Genomic DNA, 19,348 nt, shown 5'->3' on the forward strand with positions numbered 1-19,348 from the left:
GCTGCCCTCACTCTTGTGGTGGATCCCAATCTTGCAGCTTCACTGAGGGTGCATGCGGGGCCAGGCTGAGATGCGGGGTGTTGTGGAGGGGCGGGTAGGGGCGGCACCCAGCTCACAGGGTACCCCCTGCGAACGCACACCCCGTACTCTGCCCTCCTAACCCCACGGGAGCGGGAGAGCAGGACTTCTGGCAGCCATCACCCATCCGCAGATGAAGAGGCTGCTGCTGGTTAGTGCCCCTCAAGCCCAGGAAGCCACTTCTACTCCAGGGCAGTGGCGGAATGGCGGTGACCACGGGAAGGTAAGTGTCTTGGGGTCGGTTGGCCCAAACACCTCTCTTCCGTGGAAGGGGTAAGTGCCAGCTGCACTTGAACTTTCCTCCATATATCAGTACCTGCCTAGCGCTAGAACTGCTCTCCAGGGTCCCACGTGGTCCAGAAACTGTAGGTAAGAGAGGGATGCCGTGCAGCCCTAGGAGAAGGCCCTCGAGGCCCAGGCTGCTGTCCACGGAGAAGGGCACCGTGGCCCTGCTCAGAACCACAAGAAAATAGAGCCAGGTCCCTGGTGAGGAGCAGATCCAGCCATGAAAATGCCTCTGCAGTTGGGCAGGGCAGGATCCTCTTCCCATTACAGGGCTTCCAGGGCTCCAACTCGCTGGCCAGAGTCCTGGTGTAGTGGAGCGTGCCAGGCTTCCTCAGTTGTCAGAGGCTCCAGCCCTCTACCGCTCAGCACCAGGAGCTCCTCCCACCGCCCATGGTGGCTGAGGACACAGGTGCACTACCACCTCAGCCCCACCCAGCAGGCTCCCCCAGCCCTGTCTTCTGTTTGCAGGTGGAAGGAGCCAGGAAAGGGACATGCTTGCTCCTCTTGCCCACTGGCGTCCCCTGGGGGCACACTCTCTTGGGGAGACATCTGGACAGGAGCGTGTGACCTATCTTCTAGCCAGCTTGCTATTTAAGCTCAAAGATAATCTTTGTTTTCATTGTGCATGGAAGAGAAGCATGGAAGCATGGAAGTTGTAGTCACATGGCCCCATATTCAGTGACTCTTCAAACACAGAGTCCTTCCTTGCAAACGCCTGGGGTAAGCAGCCCTAGCCTGGGCCAGTGTCTAGTGGTCGGAGCCCTCGCTCGGCTCAACTCTTCCCAGGCATCCTGGTCATTCCTGTGATGCTCTACGATTAGTTCATATCTGTCCGTGAGAGCAGAACACCCACAGTGCCAGCCCAGTTAGGCACATAAATACTTGATGTGATTCATGAACATGCATCTTCTACCTCCTCTAGCCTCCCTTCCGGAGCCACAGTGGGAAGGTCTACATTGCTCATATGTATGTTCAAACCACCTCCCCATGGGACAGCTAGGAGACAGAGGACCATAGATGGGGAAAACGTTTGCCCAGAGTGACAGGCAGCAGAGGTTTCCTGGTGCCTGTACCACTGCTCCCTACTGGCCTGCACGGTGAGGGGGTCTGGACCCAGTCTCCGTGGGAGGGGAAGCCTCCCTGGCTAAGCAGCCTAGACCACACCCCCTTGCCCCTGCCAATGGCTTGACAGCATCCTGTGGCTGGCTAGGGGCTAGGAAGGCCTAGGACCAATGCCCCTTTGGTGGTGTCTGGAGGTGGTGGTTATTCTGCTGGAACCAAGAACCTCCCCAGCGCCTGTCCTCTCTGGTGGGACTGCCACTCCAAACAGACCCAGTGGACATTTTTGAAGCTACAATGGTCAACTCGTAACTTCAGGATTCAGGGGTCTGGTCCTAAGGGACCCTCCTCTAGCCGCAGCCTCACTCCCCATTGAGCAGTGGCTTTAGTGCTACATCAGCCCAGGAGGCAAGGGTTAGTCCCTTCCCGGCCAGCAGGAGGGGGCCCTTCCCCTGTGCAGTCTGGCCTACTGCTGGCAGATGCTGCAGCAACAGAAAAAGCAGAGATCCTGGCTGGCTGCCCCAGGGGAGGCTTCAAAGTTATCTGCAGGGGACAGGGGGCAAGGGGCTTCTGAGGGCAGTGTGGGCCACCGGCGAGAGGGAAAGGCTGTTTTGGGAAGGGGCCAGTCCCTTCTTCAGACCCAGGTAGTAGGCAAGCAGGGTGGGTGGCAGGGAGGGTCATCATTCTGTGCACCTCTTGGCCTGACCTCAAGCACACATTCATTCAACAAATATTTATTAAGCGCCTGTTTGTGCAAGGCACTTCCGGAGAGGGCGGCCTAAAGCCCGGGCCACGCCCACCCACCCCACCCCCAGCTGCCGGCCTGGTCACCCCCCCCCCCCCCCCCCCCAGAGATTGCTGTGGGGTGGGGCCAGAGGGCCCTGCCACTCAGGAACAGGCAGGATGGCCCGCACCCCCACCCCACTGCGGGCCACCCGGCTTCACTGCAGCCGTGCCCTCTCGCCTGCCTCACCCCTCCCCGTCTAGCCTGGCGCTACTCGCAGAGGGCACAGCCACACTTGGTGGGCTTCTCCACCTCCTCGGCAAAAGAGGTCCCGTCGCTGCACTCAAAGGTGAACTTCCTCCGCTTCAGCCGCAGGCCCTGGCAGCAGCCCTGACCTGGGCATGAGCCCCGGCACTCCACCCACGACAGCGGGCGCGTGGTCTGGCAGATGGCATAGCCCCTCTGGACCTGGTGAAAGTCCCGGACAGGGTCCCCCCGGCACTCGGACTCTGGATAGGACAGACACCAAGAGAAAGCCTCAGGGCACACCCATGGGCCAGCGCCGGCCCCGGGGAGGCCGGAGGCAGCAGAGAGGCGCATCCAAGGACCATGTCCTCTAGCGCTTAGACTCCACCTCCGACCCCACCCGACATGCACATGCACAGGCTTCCTTCTGGGCCCATAGGCCAGTCAGTAGGAAGAACTTTCTAGCTGCCAGGGCCCTCCAGGACAGAGTAGGCTGTCAGGTAAGTGGGCTCCCAGTTGCTGGAAGAGTGCAAGAGGAGGCTGGAGACTGGGGAGGCGAGAACAATAGAGAAGGAATCTGTGCCAGGAGCAGGGGCCTAAGGGCCCCTGAAGGTGCTTGAGTTCTGGACTTCTCCAGCTTCCCTCTGCCTAGCCTCAGCAGTCTCAATCCCAGCAGAAACATCTGGGTTACACGGGCCAGGGAGGGCCTGGGAAAGAGTCCCCAACCCTCAGACTTCCTGTTGCTCTTGGGTCGCAAGGTGATGGGGCCAAGATGTTGAGGTTTGTGCAGGAGCTGTTCCCCTGGGCAGCCCCTTCTATAAGGAGAGACCCCAGCCAGAAGGGGCACTTGCCCTGGATAAGGGGGCTTCAGGGCAAGACGAACCATTTGGGGGTGGGGGTCAGAGCCTAGAGGGTAGTGGGTACTACAGCCCAAGAGCAGCCCAAGATGTGGGAGAGGAGAGGGGAGGAGGCACAGAGGGGATGCCAGGGTTTGGAAGAGGAAAAGTCAAGTCACTAATGCAAGTTGTGGGGAGGGGCCCTGGGGAGGGCATGTCAGGAGGGGGGCCCCTGACCTTGCTCACACAGCTCGCCCGAAAAGCCTGGGTCACACACACAGTGTGCCCCTTTGGTGGCCAAGGCCTGGCAGTGGCCATGCAGGCACTGCAGGCCCCCGCAGGGGTCTACAGGTGCCCCAGCCTGGTTGCACAGAGCCCCCGAGTACCCATCCTGGCACTGGCAGCTGTAGGAGAGAGCGTCGAGGGGCATACATTGCCCGTGGACACACCTGGAGGGGACAGAGAAAAGGTACTGTGAGAATAGGCTGGAGCCAGTCCAATCCCAGGGAACCCACACCCCCAGCTTTGGCATCCGGGGAGGTTATCCTATTCCTAAGACAAACAAAGGGAGAAAAATGTGATTCTGTATCCCTAGGGACCTCTTCCTGTTAATAAAAACTGAAAACTAGGGGGAAAAAATGGAAAAAAAAAAACCCTGTGCTGGGTCACATGTTCCAGTTTGGGGTGTTAAAAATACAGTCTATGCAGCAGCCCTCAGCATGGGGAAAGGAACGGGCAAGGGGTGAGGGCTCCCCGAACCCAGCTAAGGCTCACTTGTGGCCATGGCAGGGGCCGTCGGCTGGCTGGTCACAGTGTAGGCCCCCCCAGCCCGCCTCACAATGGCACACGGGCCCAGGGGTGGCATTGGGCTGGCAGATGCCATGCAGGCAGTAGAGCTTTCGGCAGGGCTCACAGCCTGGCACCACGCCTGGCTTCATCCGCGTCTTGGTGAAGTCCTGCAGTTCGTTGTTAATGTACAGGTTTCGGATGCAACCGTGGAAGCTTGTGCCGTTGAGGATCTGCCACAGGCGGAAGGCAGCCGAGTTCACATCCACTGGCATCCCTTGGGTGGGTAGGAGCGAGCAGAGTTGGGCTGAGTCAGGCTCAGACCATGTCTGACCCTACCGCCCTCGGTCCACTGGGCATCTCCACAGTGTTCCCTCCCACCCTCGGCCTCCGTCTTTCTGTCTTTGCAACCCTGAGCCAAGATCCTTTGCCACCTTGGAGGGTCCAGACTCCTTTCCCAGAAAACAAAAAAGGAAAGTCTGTTCCCTCAATGACCAGAACCCACAGGTGCCAGGCTTGGCAGTGGCCAGCTGACAAAGGAAGCTCTGGGTGCCTAAAGTCTGCCCTCACCCTTCCTGCCCTCTGGGATACCAGCTTTCACCTCCCAAAGACTCCAAAAGCAGCAGAGGACCTGGGCCTGGAACCAAGGTGTATGCTGCTTTGTCACCTGCTGTCGTGGTGATCACAGCAACCCTTGGAGGGAGGAGTAGCTGAAACCCATCTTGTGGTCAGTGATTTGCCTGAAGTTGTACGACTAACAAACAGCGGAGTTGGGAGTAGAGCCCAGGGCTCTCTCCTTCACACCTGCCCGCAGTCTCACCAAGGCCCTCTGCAGCACTGAGAAAGCCCCACTGTTGCAGAAACCTGACTTGTTCAGACCTGGAAATGTTGGCGGGTGGCAGACAGGGGCATTTAACCTGCAAAGCCTGTAAAGCCAGCTGGGAGGTCCCAGCTGATGTGGAGACTCCTGCTGGGTGCCTGGGTCTCTCACAGCAGCTCCAAGACTGGGAATGGACCCTGAATGCTTGACAAGCCCCTTCTGGCCCAAAGACAAGAGGGAAAGTACCCACTTTGGAAGAGAGCTAGGAAAGTTCCAGGCTTCCCCCAAGGTCAGGCTAACCTAGGCATCTATCCTTCTTGGTCGGTCTGAGCTTAACAGCAGCCTGGGCTCCAGGCCAGGAAGGACAATCCCCTGGCAGCTTGGAATGCTCCCATCGTCCGGTGGCCTGGGCACCAGCTGTCCTGGCAAAACTCAGGCCAGAAAGCAACAGAGGCCCCACTTGGAATGGCTGTCACATTGCTTGATGGGGAGGCCTGGGGAGAGCCAGCTGCAGCCTCTACCTGGCCAGGTCCTTACCTCCCACGTAGAGGGGGGCCTCGCTGTTTAGTGTGTAGTGTTTGCCAAAGTTGTCCATGGTCATGGGACTGCCTCCATCGATGGAGAGATTCACCATCTGGTCAAAGGTGACTAGCTCAACAGTGTGGAACTGCCCGTCATTGATCGTCTCAGCACTAGAAGAAGAGGGGGTGCCCCCACCCCAGGGAATGGGCTTCAGTTCAGCCCATCCCTGCCTGGGCCCTTCCCCAAAAATGCCACTGGTCAGCAGCTGCTTTCCAGGGAGTAACATCTCTCAGGGAGGAGACCATGGGGACTCAGTGGCCTGGGGCCTGGCCCCTCCTGCTCTGCTTCTTGGGACTCCCCAGGGAAAGGTGAGCAGTTTGGGGCAGGGGTCTCCAAATTATCCCCCCTCCCCTTCGCACTACAGACCCCCTTGTGAGGAGGAAGTAGGATAGGGAAGGGTCGGTCCACTGCTCAGGCCTCGATCTCAGCCTCAGCTCCAAGATGGGCCCAAACACTGTATCTTCCTACATGGGCAGCCCAGGTTCTGGAGGTCCCGATAACCACCTGCTCTTGGCCTGGGACACCCTGAGGGAGGGCGGTGGGCATGAGGAAGCCTTACCTGTAGATGGCAGAGCTGGGGTAGCTGCCTGGGTCGTAGCTGACACGCACATGACCCTGGTACAGCTCCACTGCGATGTGGTCATTGTCCCCATTGTACAGCAGGATCCCGTTGTCCTCTGCCGTGGAGACCTGATGGGCAAGGGCACTTTCTCTGCCACCCCACCCCACCCATCAGTGGCACAGGTAGGTGGGACAGATGGGGGATCCACATTTGGAAGAGGGATGCTGTGCGTAGAGCTGCCCTCCCCTGGCTGCCCAGGGGACACATCCTCAAGGGGATGCTGACAGAGGCTGGCAGCCCCTGGTTCAAATCCCATCCACTGCCAGGCTGGCCAGGGCCACAGAGAGAAGGCAGACAGACCAGCTGAGGCCTGGAAACAACGTGTGAGAAGGGGCAGGTAAGAGACCTTAGGACTATGTGCCCGGAGAGGAAAGTCAGATCGATGCAGGGTAGCTTGTTCTATGGGCCTCTGGGAGCCACAGAGAGGACAAGGTGAAGAGGGCTCTCTAATAGCCATGACCACCCAAACCTGGAAGGAGCCACTCAGGAGGTAGCACCTGTCTGAATCTGTGTGAGCAAAAGCTGGAGTTGCCTTGGTGGGGGGAGCCCTCTGTGAAGCCGTAGAAACGATGATCCTGCCTTGTCCCTCTTCCCCCATTGCTTCTGGTAGACAGCCTGACTCCCTGGTCTCATACACAGGGCTGGCACACAGCCCAGGCTGGACACCTCATAGCACCCGTTTCGCTGGACTCAGTGACTGGTCCAGGGATGGGAATGGGACTGAAGACAGGCCAGTGATGGGGACAGCAGGAGGTGCCTGAGGCAGTGGCTGGGAGGGTGTGGTGAATTTTATTTCACTGAGCAGTTGGGCTAGCTGTGTTGTTACAGTATAGACAGTGTACATGGGCAAGACTTAGGAGAGGTGATAAAGTGGGGGAGAGCACAGTGAGCACGTCGGGAGGCTGAAGGGCTCTGGGAGAAAAGAAGAGGACAGAGAGGAGAAATGGCTGCCAGGGTAGGGAATGCAGCTGTTGGAAGAGGGAGATGGCCAAAGAGGAGACGCAAACTTTTATCATGTGATGTGCACTGTCCTCTCCCTCCCCAAGAAACGTTTAGCAAACAGTGCCATTCAAGTGGGACCCGCTCTTTGCCCTCGAAACACTGATGTTCTGAGATGAAATTCAAGACACAAAATGGCAAAATAAGGGCCCGAGGGACAGGTGGCCAAAGATACAAGCCCAGAGCCAACCCTGACTGTGTCCTAGCCACGTGGAGAAACCTGTGTGCAGCATTCGAGGCTGAAGCTCAGGAGTAGGCAAGACTGGATAGTGGGAGAGGACCCGGTCACCCAGGAGACCACTTCTGGCCCTGCCTTGAGACTGCTTCTGTGACCTGATAACATTTCCAGATGTGCCTGACCCACATCCCAAGCGTTTTGACTGACACAGGCTGCTCCCAGTTTTGGGCAAGGATGCCGCTTGATGCTCGGACCTGAGGCCACGGCCCCCTGCTGCCTGACTCCCCTCTGTGACTGGCGCCCTGGGCACGCACCTGCAGCGTGATGTTGGCCCGTGGCCAGTTCTGCAGATCGGTGAACTGCAGGTAGGTGTCCCGATCCACAAAGTTAACACTGAGCAACTTCTCACACTCGGGGCCGCCGAAACCTGGAAGGCACTGGCACACCGGCCCGCTGCCCTGGTCCACACAGTTGGCTCCATTCTGGCACTCAGTCCCCTCGCAGGGGCTTCTGGGGGCAGGTGGGCGGGGAGGGGTCTCACAGAACTGCCCACTGAGAGGGAAAAGATACAGGTCAAAGAAGGGGCAAGGCAACATCTTTCTCTCCCACAGTCCTGGAGAGAAATCACTAAACATCTTGGGAAACTGGACCCTTAAAGCAACAGAAGATGTTCCTAATGAACACTTTCCCCGAGAGAACAAGCCAGAAGGATACTGAAGACAAGGCAGGAAACAGGGGTGGTCCCTGGAACAGCATCATAGCTATCACCTGGGCATTTGTCAGAAATGGAAAACCTAAATCTGCTTAACAAGATCGTGTGCACATTAAAGTTTGAGAAGCACTCGTGGCTCGTGGCAGTCAAGTCTGCTAGCAAATTTTACTCTTGCCCATTTTACAGAAAAGAAAAAACAGACACGAGCAAAAGAGAGAAGACTCCAATTACTAAACAAATACAAGAGGGGACAGTACTTCCGGCAGGTAGTTCTGACACAGCATACATCCTGTAGCGTCAGCATTCACAACAGCCCAAAGCGGAAATAACCCAAATGCCTGTCAGCGGATGAATGGATAAACGAGTGTGGTCTATTCATGCAGCGGAATACTATTTGGCCACAAAAAGGAATGAAGTTCTAATACATGCTCCCACATGGATGAACCTCAAAGACATGACGCTAAGTGAAAGAAGCCAGTCACAAAGGACCACAGATTGTATGATTCCATTTATATGAAATCTTCAGGATAAGGAACTCTACAGACAGATACCAGATTCTTGGTTGCCTGGAGCTGAGATGGGGGGCGGTGGGGTGACAGATAAGAGGTATGGAGTTTCTTGTTGGAGTAATGAAAATGTTCTAAAATTGATTATGGTTAATGCATGCAAAATCCTGATAATAGAGTACAAGCCACTGAATTATATACCGAAGCTGGGTGAATTGTATCTCAATAAAACCGTGGGGGAAAAAAAAAAAAAGACCCAAGCAGAGCATGGGAGGTAGGTGCCAGAAGGAGGGCAGGTGTTCCTCACCCCCAACTTTTCAGAGAAGTCAGGCTGTGAAGGTAAATGACCTTTACCCTAGGACGTGTCTTCAGAGGTTTTGCTGGGCAGGATGTGGTGGGCATTAGCCAGTAATCTGTGCCCACCACCCCCTCCCTCAACCAAACAGTTTAGGGACCCTGTGCCTATGATCCGAGTTATTAGGGAACTTCCCCAAGGCCACACAGCTAGGGATGGCATAGCCTTGGTTAAAACCCCAGGATCCAACTTCCAGGCTCTGACCCTGGCTCCCTCCTGCCGGCTCAGCGGCTGGAGGCTAGAAGGCCTCAGTCACTCAGGGCACAGCGGGACCACTCACCTGTAGCCTTCGGCACAGAGGCAAGAGTAGCTGTTGACTCCATCCACACACCGGGCCCCATGCTGGCAGCGGTGGTCCCCGCAGTCATCCTGGTTCTCACTGCAGTTGTTACCTGCGTAACCTGATGCGCACTCACACCTGGGGGCGTGGGGGGATCAGTCCCTCACTCAGCCGGGAGCCCGCAGGGCCCAGGGGCTGTGTGTACGTGACAGAGAACCTCAAGGCCTGCGCGTCTGTGGGACACCCAGGAGATCAAGCAGAGCTCTGGAGAGAAAGATGCCCCCAGCCCGTCCTGGTATGCTTTTCTGGCACAAGAAAGGAGCTTGTGTGGGCTTCTGAGTGACAGCAGCTTCCGGGCTGGGAGGATGGACACCGAGGGGCACGAGGAGATGGGGATCCGGTCACGGACGACCCACCCTGGCCACTGACCACACAACCGAGGCCAAACTTCAGTCCCTTCTCGACCTGCCCAGCTGCTCCCCAGCACAAGGCCCTGAATCCTGGGGCTCATCTTGCCCTCTTCTCCAGCCTCCCCAGCTCCACTGGACCAGCCTCCTGGCCCTCCCTCTGCAGGGCTGGTGCCCCCTCTCAGCGATTCCAGCCCAGCCCCCAGCCTCGGTGACCTGGGGGTCAACCATTTGCCTATCAAATCAGGAGCGCACTCCTCCACCTACTTTTCAGTCACAGCCTCACAAGATGCCGCCTGGCCTGCTCCCCCCACATTGGGCCCACCCTGTGGTCAGACTGGTCTCCACTGGCAGCAACCCCCATCCCACCCACCAGCACTTCCCTACCTTCACACCTATTGATTCTGGAACATCCCCCTCCTCTCTCCCTGCCCCAGTCCAGCCTGGCCAATAACCTCACCTCCTCCAGGAAGCACCCCCAGCTATCATCAAGAGATTCCCCGTTGGAAACTCTTTAAACTGCAAACTCCACGGTTCAACCACGCAACCTGGAGGGCAGGTACCCTGCCTGGATGTTTTTATTCATTCCCAGTTTTCCAGGCTGTAAGTGACACCTTCCTACCCCAGTGAGCACGCACACGCACGCACCCCTAAAGCTGGTTTCACGCCACAATACTTTTCCTTACTACGTAAAAGGGCATGTTGCTTCTCAATGTTAGTTTTTCACGGTACTCTTGACCCACCCTATTGATCGCAATGCACGACTGGGTCTTGGGCTGCAGTCTGGAAAATGTGCTGCAGCTGAGCCTCCGCCCACTCGTTTACATTCGCTCCCTCGGTCATTCGGGGACTGAATACCCGCTGCCGAGCTGCAGGCACAGCGGAGTTACTTGAGTTACTTACACCCGCTCGCAAAGACAGGAGAGCGAGAACAGGCACCACACAGCTGCTCTCTGCTCATTTCCCAGCACAGGGCAAGGGACCGAGTGCAGTCCTGCTTTATTCCAGGTCTGAGGCCCAGCCCCTCTGAGCGGCAGCCACACCCCTCGAGCTGCCACTGCCCCTCTGCCATGGCAACCCCACCCCCCAACGGCACCCCACAAGTGCAGCATCTGGGCGGCATTTGGGTGGGGGCTCCCATGCACCCCTCAGTCTCAGGCTGGACCTCAATAACCCCGGTCTCTTGCTTCCTGCCACTGTCCTTGGGCGGCTCCTGCTGGACAGTGGGCTTCCTGAGAGACTCCACCCCTGACCCTGGCCTGAGTGGCTGGGGTTGGGTCCCTCAGCCACAGGCCTCAACCCTGACCATCTGTTTTGTCCTGACCAGTGGAACGGGCTCCCCAAAATGGGACAATGTTTGCAAAACTGCAGATGGAAACATTTTTAAAATCCATGACCTTTATGTGGTCTTCAGGTGACAATGCACTTCCATATATGCCAGTAACAATGACAGTGACAACGGTCAACGACCCCTTATGCAAACCTCCTGGGGCTAGATAGATTTTGAAATTCAGAATCTTTTGAGGTTTGGAAAGGTGACACAATGCCTAAAGCATTATGTAACACGTAACGGGATCTGGGGCAGCCCCTTAATTACGCACACTCACATTTCTGCAGCAAGAAGAGTGACTATAAGTAGCCTCGTGTCACTGTACGTCCGGTTTTATTACCAGATACGTTCAGGTCAGACCAGATTTTGCTATCAAGTGGACTTTTGATCTTCAGAGTTTTGTGCATTTTGTAATTGGGGATGAGAAATTGTGGATCTGGGAAGATAACAGCCATTTACGGCGCACTTATCAGATGTCAGACTTGGAGCTAAGTGCTTTCTGTGCATTTGCTCATCCGACCCTTACAACCACCCCATGAGGAAGACACCGGGTGCCCAGTTTGCAGACGAGAAAAGAGGCTCAGGGCAGTCAAGGCATCCATTCAGCGTCATGCTGTAAACCCAGGTCTGTCTGACCAAAGCTGCGGCCACCACCACCCTGAACCCTCGTAAAGCTGAGACCAAACTCACTTGACAAAGTAAAGAAACAGAATGGGGAGACCAGAGGGGAGGGGACTTCAAGGCCCATGCCCTTGCCTGGCCCTGGAAATGGGCAACACTCACCTGGGCCCATCTGGAGTACCCACGCACTGGGCTCCGTGCTGACACGGGTTCAAATCTGGAGAACAGAAGTCCACCAGCTGCTCACAGGCCCTTCCTGGGGAAAGAACGAGGAAGAGGCAGGAGAGAAGCTGCCCCAATCTCTGCCAGGCAGCTGGCCTGGCAGAAACCTCCTGTAGACACTGAGGGAGGGCCCCAGCCCTCCTGCCCACAGGAACGGGGCTCAGGGCAGGCACACCTGCCCACCTCCCCACAGATGCCAAAACTCCACCACACTTACCCGCATACTGCAGGGGGCACTGGCAGGTGTAGTTGCCCACGCCATCCACACAGGTGCCCCCGTTGGCACATGTGTGCTCCACACAGTCGTCCGTATTCACCTCACAGGTCGGTCCTTCAAAGCCAGTGGGACAGGAACACCTGAGGTTGGGGGGGGGGGGCAGGTGAGGAGAGACGGACAGGTGGGCAGGGCCAGGGCAGCAGCCTTCCTGAGGCACTGTGGAAGCCTGTGTCCACCTGTGACCATCATCATCCCAGAGCTTTGGTCCCCACTCCTGGCCAGGCCCTTGCTAGGCACTGGGGTTAGAGTAAACAAGACAGTCCTGCACTCTGGGGGCTCACTCAGTCTAGCCGGGGAGACAACAAGGAGACCGGCAACCAGAGGAGAGGCCAGGATGGGGCCACACTGAGGCCGGGGAGATGAGGACAAAGAGGCAGAGGACACCTAGCCCATATGTCAGGGATGAGGCGAGAACAGGGCTGGGGGTAAACAGGAATCAGCTCATGGAGGGTCCCGGAGACCAGTGATCTTCCAGCTGGGGGAGCACCTGCGGTTTGCCAAGAGATCTGTGGGTCAGAGATGTCTGAGAAATTGATTTCCAGATCTTCAAGTCCTGCACAAACACTTCCCTAAACAGACCTACCCAGAGCTTCAGAAAGGCACGTGCACTTCTCCCAACTGCAGTCCAAGGTGGGGACGTGCCTGGAGCCTAAAACCCTCAGGCACCAGATAAAGGGACAATTAAGAATTGACCGAGCATTAAAATAATTTCTGGGGGCACCTGGGTGGCTCAGTCGGCGTCCGACTCTTCAGCCGAGGTCATGATCTCACAGTTAGCGGGTTCATACAAAGACCCATGTCAGGCTTTGTACTGACAGAACGGAGCCTGCTTGGGATTCCCTCTTTCTCCTCTCTGCCCCTAACCCCCCTCAAAATAAAGAAACTTTAAAAAAAATTAAAAAATAAAAATAATTTTTGATGACAGATCACTCTGGGGTTTTTGGTATATAATCTTGGAAGGGTTTCAAATAATTGAATGGCATGCTACAATAAAACGTCTAATCCCAATGATTTATTTCAACAACTCTTTCTCAGCATTCATAGCTATATACATATATTTTTATAAAGGAATATATTGGATGCTGAGTCCTCATTCTGTCATATTCACCCTGGGACACATGAATCAGAAAATTACACACAAAAAAGCTCCACCTGTTATCTGTAATAATTATCAATAAAATTTTGTAGCGGAGTTATGTTCTGATCAATTGTATATCATTGATTATTGTAATGACGACTCTGAAAAAGAAACCGTTCATCAGAAGTTTATGGTGACAAGAAATAAAAAAAAAAAAACTTTAAACTTACACTCCCATGTTGGTGGCAAAGAAGCATGGCAGCGTGCTCAATAAACAGACTCTCTAGCATCACAACAGATCACATGCGAACAAAAATGGAGGCGGGGTTGGGGAGTAAAATGGAAATACTAGTTGGAGGAGAAAGAGAGGGAAGACGTTTAAGCAGTTAAAACAGGAGCTTGTGGGTGTAATCTTTAAGTGTATCAAATTGCGGCGCTATTCAGATTCCACTGGCAAGTGATGAGAGTGAAGTAAAAAGTGAGATCTTTCAATGTTAATATTTACAACATCCTGGAAATTAACCTCCCTTGCAATGCAAAGTTCAACATACCACGAAAAATTCCAGCCGTCAGTCTAAGAGCGTGTGAGAGGGGATGGAATTAAGTTTCGTGGGGGCACGTGAGCAAAAAGGTTTGAAGCGCACTGTTTCGGGGCCTACTGTCATCTGTAGGGCTCCCACCCCCACCTAGCGGGAAGCGTCTGAGGGGGCTCCCCTAGCTCCCCACTCTCCACAGAACCCCGCCCCTGGAGTCTATCAATGAGGAGGGGGTTGGACAGAGCCTATTGTACGGACGCCGTTTCCAAGGTGACGACCTGGGAGAGGCTGTTTAGTGTTTTATTTTTCACATCTGGTGATTTAGGTCTGCAGAGACAGGTTTGGCCATTCCTGCTAAGTAGACTCATTGTTTTCTGAAGAGGAAATTTGTTCGGCCGGCAGTTTATTTTCAGTAACTAAATACTGTGTGTTCCTCTGCAAAGCTCTGGGTCCAGGAGGGCTCTGGGAAGGTGGGGGGCTCGTGGAGGGGTCCTGGGGGAAAGCAGAGTGGGTGGGGGCTTGTGTGGTGAGCTCAGAGAAGTCAGGAGGCCCGGCAGCCCAGGTGTGACCTGTATGACCCAGGAGACCACAGTGGAAGGCCCCGTACTTGCTAGCAGGAGGCGGGACTATCGGGAGGAGACTAGGACTTGCTCCCACCTCTGGGGGTGGGGGTTGGGTTGCTTGATACCAAGGAGCTGGCTGGGGGCCTGCCGTCAGGCAGCCCCGGCACAGCAAGCAGCAAGTTGACTTCCAACTGGAGGCCTTGGGGTTAGTGGAGATTATAGGGGTTTAAAACACCCCTAAACTGCCCCTTAGCACTGCCACTGCACATGGCCTTGGCCATGGACTCCCAGTGCCATCAGAAGGCCCTCTGGCACCTGGCACGAACAGGGAGGGGCCTGGAGCAGGGGCGGGCAGTGTAGCTCCGAGCCCCGGCCCTACCTGCTGCTGTGAGCCTGGCAGGCCCGCATCTCTCTGGGCAGCAGGGACCTGTGATGGGTAGGCATGGAGGGGTCTCTAGCACACCCCCACCTCCTCCTCCAACACAGGGAGGCCCGGGCCATCCCACCCACCAGGTTCCAGCCTCTCCAGGCAACTCACGTGAACCCAGCATCCTCGCCCTGCCGCGGGTGGCAGGTCCCGCCGTTTCCACAGGGGCTGCTGGAACAGCTGTCCAGGGACACCTCGCAGTCACGGCCCTGGGCAGGTGGGGGAGGGGGACGGTGAGTGAGGAGGACCTCAGAGGGACCCAGGGATTGGTGTGAGCCGACAGAGACAGCCAGCCCGCTCAGCAGCAGGCCTCCCTGTCCCGAGAGTTACCTGTTCATTCATTCGTTCACTCACTCATTCATTCATTCATTCATTCACGTGCTGGGTCATTGACTAAACATTCCCTCAAGCAGCTGCCCTGGGCACTGTGGGCAAAGTGGCGAACAAGACAGCACAGCCCCACCTGATCTTGAACGAACAGCCCTCCTCCTCCCCAGCCCCAGCCTCCACTCACCTTATAGCCGCTGGAGCAGACACACCTGTACGCCTCAAGGGCATCATTATGGCAAGTGCCCTGGTTCTGGCATGGGCTGGACAAGCAGGGATCACACTTGGCCTGGACAGCCAGCGCGGGGGGACCTGAGGCAGGGGGGAGGTATCAGGGGAGGGCAGGGCCGGACAGCCTCAGAGACAGTGCTGGAAGCTCTCTCCCCAAGGAGATTTCAGCCCTCCCTTTATTTCCTCCGCCTCTGGTTCACGCCCCCTTTCTAAGCCCACCTTCCCGGCCTCCAGACCCTCCTTTGTAAAGTGTGGTTAATAACAGCACCTGCCTCGGGGGCCATATTGGCTAAATAAGCTAATCTGAAAACTGCTTAACAGGCAGGCGTTGGACGCCCAAGGAGTCCCCACACGGCGTCAGGGCAAAGCCGTCCGCATGAGGGCATCACAATCACTATTACTGAAGCCGGCTCTCACTCCCCAGCATGGTCACGGTGAGCAGAAGACCGAGGGCAGCCGCCTTGGCAAGGAGGGGACACAGCTCCGTGAGAGGCCATGCTTAGGAGCAAAGAGCCCATTTGTCTTTGAGATGTTTCTCTCCAAGGCTGAACAGGAAAGAACCCTCTCCTGTCACCACAGGCAAGGCCTTCCCCAGCCCCTCCAGGACCCACTGGTCCTCTTCCCTGAACTTGGAGGTGGACGAGGAGCCAGCAGCCAGGCTGCTTGGGGCACCACCTGTGAGGGGCATTAGGCCCTCACAAGAATAAATAGTAGAACTAGCTGGTTAACTCAGGTTTCCGCTTAGGACTCCTTCTAGAAAAGGAGAAATACTGGTTCTGCTGAAGAGGTCTGAGCATTAAGAGAAACAAACACTTTTCAGTGATAACTGGAAGGAAGCATGAGCAGGTTTCCCGGGCACTGATGGGGTTCTGTGTTTTGATCCCTGGTATGTTCGTTCAGTCTGTGAAAATTCAGCGAGCCGTTCACTTATGATCTGTGTATCTCGATATTACGCATGTTATATTTCAATAAAATAAAAAAAAAAACTTACCAGTGTCAACCCCACCCCATTAAATAAATATTGAGCAAATGTTTCGCTCCCAACAGGCAAGCCACAGATCAGGTCCCTCTGAACCGTTACCCCTGTGACAGCATCCTTCACGGAAGGTGGCCATTAACCTATGGCTGTCAGTTTCATTTAAAAAAAAAAATTTTTAAACATTTATTCATTTTTTAAGAGATGGAGAGAGACCGGGCGCAAGAGAGAGAGGGGGAGACACAGATCCGAAGTAGGCTCCAGGTTCTGAGATGTCAGCACAGAGCCCGAGGGGCTCGAACTCACGAACCGTGAGACCATGACCTGAGTGAAGTCGGATGTTTAACCGACTGAGCCACCCAGGCGCCCCATGTCAGTTTCATTTTTGATGGAGGTCTGTGAGCTTGCAGAGGGCAGGGGCTGCGCCCCCCAGGCGGCCCCCAGCACACAAAGCTGGGCTTGGGGCCGCCCTCAGCCGCCTCCCTTGGCTCAGCTGGGCTCCCGGGCCGTCAGTCAATCAGTCAATCAACCTCCGAATGAGTATTTACAGATGCCCTGAGTGAGGCAGCTTCAGAGCAAAGCGTGAGTGAGTCTCCAATCACACTCAAGTCCCTGTATTTCTGCAAATGTCAGGCGAGCGGCAGCTGGGTCCAGCGGCTCGGGGTTTAAGCTAATTGCCGCGCACAATTCCTACCATAGAGAGGCCCGAGCACTCCCGCTGCTGAGAGGCTTGGAGCTTCCAGAAACGCTGCTGCTATTTTTATTTTCCTTACATAACCCCAGGGAGGGATTAAGGCCCTTACAGCCTGAGATTTTCTGCCTGGCTTTTTTTTGTTCGTTGTACGTCAGGACTAGAAGGCGGCCATACTAACAAGCAGCAGGTGCCTCGTTCCTGCCACCTGACCACCCCCCATCCAGCGGGTCACCACAGGGACACAGGAGCTCCTGGAATGCCCTTCCAGGATTAGGCAGGTCTCATGGGCTCCCAGCAGCAGGTGGGCGGGATGCAACCCTGTACCCACCACCCCATTCTCGTGCTCCTGGCCTCACCTTGGCATTCAAACTTCTTGGCAGGCGTGGTGAGGAGCAGCTTGCCCTCCATGTCCGGGGGCCCAGCACAGCGGGCAATGCCCGGTTCCTTATAGCCCGTCTTCACCCAGCCAGACAGCCAGCGGAGGTGGCAGTCACAGTACAGAGGGTTGGCACCAATGGCCCTGAGTCAGAGAGCAGAGAGAAGCAGGCATCTATAATGGGCTCCTTCACCCACCGGGCGCACTCAGCCAGGGGCTGGCAAAAATCCCAACAGCCCCCTTACATGAGCCTTTCCTGTGTAGCCAGTGCTGCTCTAAGCACTTCCTACGTGTTGGCTTCCGAGTCCTCCCACACCCCACTCTCCCCACTGCGCACATTGCACCAGTCTCAGAAAGGCCGAGGCACAAAGCGGGGAGGTGAGATTTGAACTGGCGCCGTTGGGGCCAGAGGCCATCAGTGTGTCGTCTCCAGAGAGCACGGAGGGGAAGGAGTCACCAGTTACCGCTGGGATGAACCAGCTGCTTTCCCACAGCCAAGCATCCGACATCCTCACGAGCCCCACGGGGTAAGCTCTCTCCTCCACCTCAAACAGGGGGAACTGAGCCTCACGGGGGATAAGTCATTTCCCTGGGGTCACACAACGAATGAAGGGCAGGCTCTGGATTCAGGGTCTGGATCTGACTCTGAAGCCCATACTGTTATTCTTTTCATTTTTAACCAAGCAAGGAGCACACGAACGCATTCTCAGTCTAAGCTACTTTGACATACTGCGCACAGAAGTCTCCACCTCACACGACGTGGTAAACATACTAAATGCCATGAATTTTACACACCAAAATGGTTCATTTGATCTTATGTGAATGTCACCTTCATTTTTTTCAGAAAGGCATGTTCCTGTTACTGACGGGAGAGCAAAATGGTGTAACTCTGACAGAGGGAACCTCGTGATATCTATCAAATCACCCATGCAGTTGCCTTTGGACCTAGCAATTCTGTTCCTGGAAGTTTATCTCACAGATACACCTCTGCAGGTGTATAAAGGTGTCTGTGCGGTGGGACTGATCACAGCCTTGTTTGTAACAGCCTGAAATGAACTACACTATACCCACATCACAAAGAAAAGCTGCACCCGGTGCCTCTACCACGTCAGAAGGACCCATGGCCATGTGGCCACATGGTCACCGCGCTCAGGCGTGTGGCTTCCCGCTCCTCTCCCATAGCGACGTAGAAGATTCTTCACAAATCATATCCACCTACTGCACATCGTCCCCAGGCAGCTTTTTGTCACCAAGCGACATGTCTTGGAGATCCTTCCAGATCAGCATAAATGGATCCACCTCATTTTGTCCAAGGGCTTCCTGGCATCCCAAAGTAATGGACATCTCCTAGCTTACTGAGCAACGTCCCTCTTGCCAGGCATCCTGGTTGTTTCCAAAGGCAGCGAATACTCTTGTCCATGCTTCTTTGGGAGGTGTGAGCATTGCTCTAGAACAGGTGCCTAGAAGCAGGCTTCTACTTCTAGATCGCGGAGGACATGCATGCTGGGTGTTCACAGGCCCTCCAAAACGAGGTGGCAACGGTTCACACCCGCCTGCGGCATAAGGCCATGCCTGCTCCCTCCCATCCCCGCCCGACACCGACACCACACAGCCAACTCTGTAGGGTTTACCAACCAGCGGACAACTGCAGCATCTCACTGACTCACAGCGGGAGATTTAGAGATGGGTCAGAGACAGGGCAGGGGAGGGTAGGGGGTAGAGTTCCTCCGCCTAGCAAATAGAAAAATCAGAGCCTGGGCCAGAGGTTCGTTTATATCAACGTTATTTTGAAAATATAAGGCCTGTGACGTTAGTGAGACTGGGCTCATTTATTAAGCACCAAATAGACGCGCTGCCCTCTTCCACCTGTTTCTGGGCAGCAGAGAGGACGTGGACCCCCCCGAAGTGCGTTCGGTCTGATGAAAGCAGCAGCAACCCTGAGCCGGAGTTCCCCAAAATAGCGCCGCTGACGACCGCGCAGTCTTACAAAGCGGCTGAGCGAGACCTGGACTGGGGCCGGCGCAGCTGCTCGCTACCCGGTGACCTTGAGCAGCCCGCCTCACATCTCCGGGGCTCACTTTACGACGCGCTAAAGAGCCTGCAGCCTGGAGGAGGGCAGAAAGACAAGCACCAATAACCTAAAATGGGCACCAAGGGAATAACGCAGCGCGGAAAAGAAGGCCAGTTCAACCTCGACGTGTGTTTAATTTTTTCT

The 19,348-nt window shown here is 55.6% G+C and overlaps 1 protein-coding gene across 1 annotated transcript in view; it reads right to left on the reverse strand.

Annotated features, from left to right (window-relative positions):
- Positions 1-2,271: 2,271 nt before the first annotated feature.
- The window catches only part of SLIT1 (slit guidance ligand 1), a 170,467-nt gene continuing 153,390 nt past the window's right edge, over positions 2,272-19,348 (reverse strand). Inside the window, exons 26-37 of the mRNA XM_053909786.1 lie at positions 17,114-17,277; positions 15,044-15,168; positions 14,641-14,738; positions 11,866-12,005; positions 11,589-11,682; positions 9,069-9,206; positions 7,530-7,767; positions 5,976-6,106; positions 5,372-5,526; positions 4,003-4,291; positions 3,466-3,677; positions 2,272-2,655 (exon numbers count right to left, since the gene is read on the reverse strand). Of these exons, the coding sequence (XP_053765761.1) occupies positions 2,417-2,655; positions 3,466-3,677; positions 4,003-4,291; positions 5,372-5,526; positions 5,976-6,106; positions 7,530-7,767; positions 9,069-9,206; positions 11,589-11,682; positions 11,866-12,005; positions 14,641-14,738; positions 15,044-15,168; positions 17,114-17,277 (2,023 nt within the window). The 3' untranslated portion in view covers positions 2,272-2,416. The remainder of the gene's footprint in view (positions 2,656-3,465; positions 3,678-4,002; positions 4,292-5,371; positions 5,527-5,975; positions 6,107-7,529; positions 7,768-9,068; positions 9,207-11,588; positions 11,683-11,865; positions 12,006-14,640; positions 14,739-15,043; positions 15,169-17,113; positions 17,278-19,348) is intronic.

Source organism: Panthera pardus, unplaced genomic scaffold (genome assembly GCF_024362965.1).
Source record: "Panthera pardus isolate Hobbes unplaced genomic scaffold, ASM2436296v1 HiC_scaffold_22, whole genome shotgun sequence".
Taxonomy (NCBI): domain Eukaryota; kingdom Metazoa; phylum Chordata; class Mammalia; order Carnivora; family Felidae; genus Panthera; species Panthera pardus.